The sequence below is a fragment of the Pseudomyrmex gracilis genome, unplaced genomic scaffold (genome assembly GCF_002006095.1).
Source record: "Pseudomyrmex gracilis isolate BER0280 unplaced genomic scaffold, ASM200609v1 scaffold_3486, whole genome shotgun sequence".
Taxonomy (NCBI): domain Eukaryota; kingdom Metazoa; phylum Arthropoda; class Insecta; order Hymenoptera; family Formicidae; genus Pseudomyrmex; species Pseudomyrmex gracilis.
This window is the reverse complement of record NW_018024070.1, coordinates 10,288-12,683: the sequence shown is the minus strand read 5'-3', so window position 1 is coordinate 12,683 and position 2,396 is coordinate 10,288. Positions and strand designations below refer to the sequence as shown.

The window sequence follows — 2,396 nt, the reverse complement described above, 5'->3', positions numbered from 1 at the left end:
GCCAGTTTAAGGTAACGAGCTGCATTTAGTCCGGGGTGGTATTTCCAGTCTTCTTTGCTCGTTTCGAACTATAAAGTAGCAATCCAGTGTAAAACTCCCGAGGAACACAAATAGGCCCTCGACCGTGGGGCTCCCAGAAACGGTCTAGACCTCTGTTTGTCCTAGGACGTGACAATTCATAGATCGCTCGGGCGCAATCGATCTCATTCAAACGCGTTTCCACCTCGGCAAATTGCATCACCGTGGCGCAATTCTCCGGACCCAACTCGAGAAACTTTACATACAACTTGCGACATTGATCGAAACTCAACAAGCTGCGTTTTCAGATCAATGTAACTTTGATAGAGCTTGTCCGTCAGAGAGATGCCCAGTGCCAGATCCAACGTTTTTTTGTTGTCGCAACGTTTGTTTGTCGGATCATGACAACGTACGCGTAATACAGCCAGATCTTGGAGAAAGTGAAACGTTTGTGCGGTATGAGTTCCAGACACATTTTGTACACCTCACGGCAACGTTCGATGTCTTTTGTTTCTAGGTTTTCAAAGATGGCATACTTGATTTAAAGGTAGATGTACCTATGCCAGCATTGTTTTTTCTTGGTTGACAAAACTTTAGCGATCGCTTCTTTGTACGTCTTGCAAAACACATTGGGTTTACTTACAAGATAATAAAACCACGTGTTGTAGGTAGACGGATTTTCCTTCACTTTCTGCTCGTGTTGATGCTTCTTCTTGCAGATGACATCCTCGATTCCCAAGCAAACGCCGTATTTTTTTTCGTGAATTGTATAAACCTTGTATAAGCCTTGTAACTTTTTTGACTGCTTCTTTTTGACAAATGTTCCAAAGCGTACTTGTAGATGATACGCGCGCGAACGTGTTTTTGTTGATTTTTCTCGAACTTGGCAAAAGCCGGAAACAACTTCTCGTCCAGACCTTCGTCTTCGTAAAAAGTTCACCGCTTGTTCGTAAACGTCGCGCGCGCCTCTGATAAATTCGTACAGCTTCTTTGTACTTTATCCAATGCTTTATCGGGATGTACCATAATAAAGCGCTCGTAAATTTTTCGGGCGCGATCAATCTCTTTGTCGCAGCATAAACTTTATATTTGTCTGCCAGGCCGACCGGTTCGTCCGGTTCTCATTTCATTCATTGCTTGAATACTTGACGCGCACAGGCAAAGGTTTTCAGAGATTCTTGTACATGTACGTATATTTGTGCCGAAATTGATTTGCTCGTGGCAGCAACGTAATCGGACGATCCCACAAATTCCTGTCGTACTTGACCTGCTTGTTGCGCATCTCTATCTTTATGTATTTGAGACACACAAAGATATATTCCGATAATCTACCGTCAGCGCTAGCTCGTAAATAGATTTGGCTCGTTGAATCTGTTTCTGACTTTCTTCTCATTGTGCGTACTGTATCCAGTTAGAAATGATCATACGATTCTTGCGTCTGACATCTTTGAACGCTTTGCGATTCTAATGTTGATAATTAGCAAGTTTGTGAGAGTCCAAAATCTTCTGCTTTGAAGATAAGATCAGAATTTCCAAGTCACATTCTTTTGCTTTACGAAGCAGCAGAACGGCGGTGATCATTATTTCCGCGGGCGCCTAGTTTTTCATCTTTGCCACTTTGAGAGTCTTCTGTGATTTCTCCGTCTCTGTGTGAGAATTTCACAGTATATTTTGTTGCACTTAGTGTTGGTTTTTCTGAAATATGAAAAAATTAGAATCAATACTACTTTTGAATTGTTTTCTAGGTTAAAAAAATTCTATCCGCAATACGTACATGTCTCAATTAAAAAAATATCAAAATATCAAGATTTGATTTAACACCTCGGATTGATTTGTTCGATATTTAGTCAAAAGTTTGTAAAAAAATATCAACTTTCACAAAATTATAATTCAGAGATTTTTACAAAATATTAATGTTAAATAAGTTTTTAAATTATAAATCAACTTATTTTCTAATATCATTATCTTCTTTTTTAAAATCATTATCTTTCTACCATCAGTATTAAGTTTTACATCCCTAATAACAAGAATATTATCCAGCATACTACAAATTTGATTTATTATAGAAATTAATACTTTCATATTCATCAATTACATACTCAATACTTTAAGAACAAAAAATTACTTTTACTTATTTTGTACTACAAGTTCTAGCATTTTTAATTATATTGTTTGCCATAATTATTAACCCAGTAATTCTACATTCGAAACATTCAATATTAATATTATCTTTATTTTTTAAACGTGGAATCACTCCTTTCTATTTATGATTACCTTTTTTAAGCAAATTTATAACCTGGCANGAAATTGCACTTTTACTAACTTTTCAGAAATTGCATCCATTTAATATTTTTTATCTTACAGAGATTACAAGACCA

General features: G+C 36.8%; 1 protein-coding gene across 1 annotated transcript; it reads right to left on the bottom strand.

The window, feature by feature from the left end:
* Positions 1–25: 25 nt before the first annotated feature.
* On the bottom strand, positions 26–1,411 carry LOC109863182 (crooked neck-like protein 1). Its single transcript, XM_020443397.1, has 3 exons — positions 1,281–1,411; positions 576–986; positions 26–314 (listed from the first exon to the last, which is right to left on the bottom strand). Exons 1-3 carry the CDS (start codon positions 1,409–1,411, stop codon positions 26–28), a joined length of 831 nt encoding a protein of 276 aa, XP_020298986.1.
* Positions 1,412–2,396: the final 985 nt, after the last annotated feature.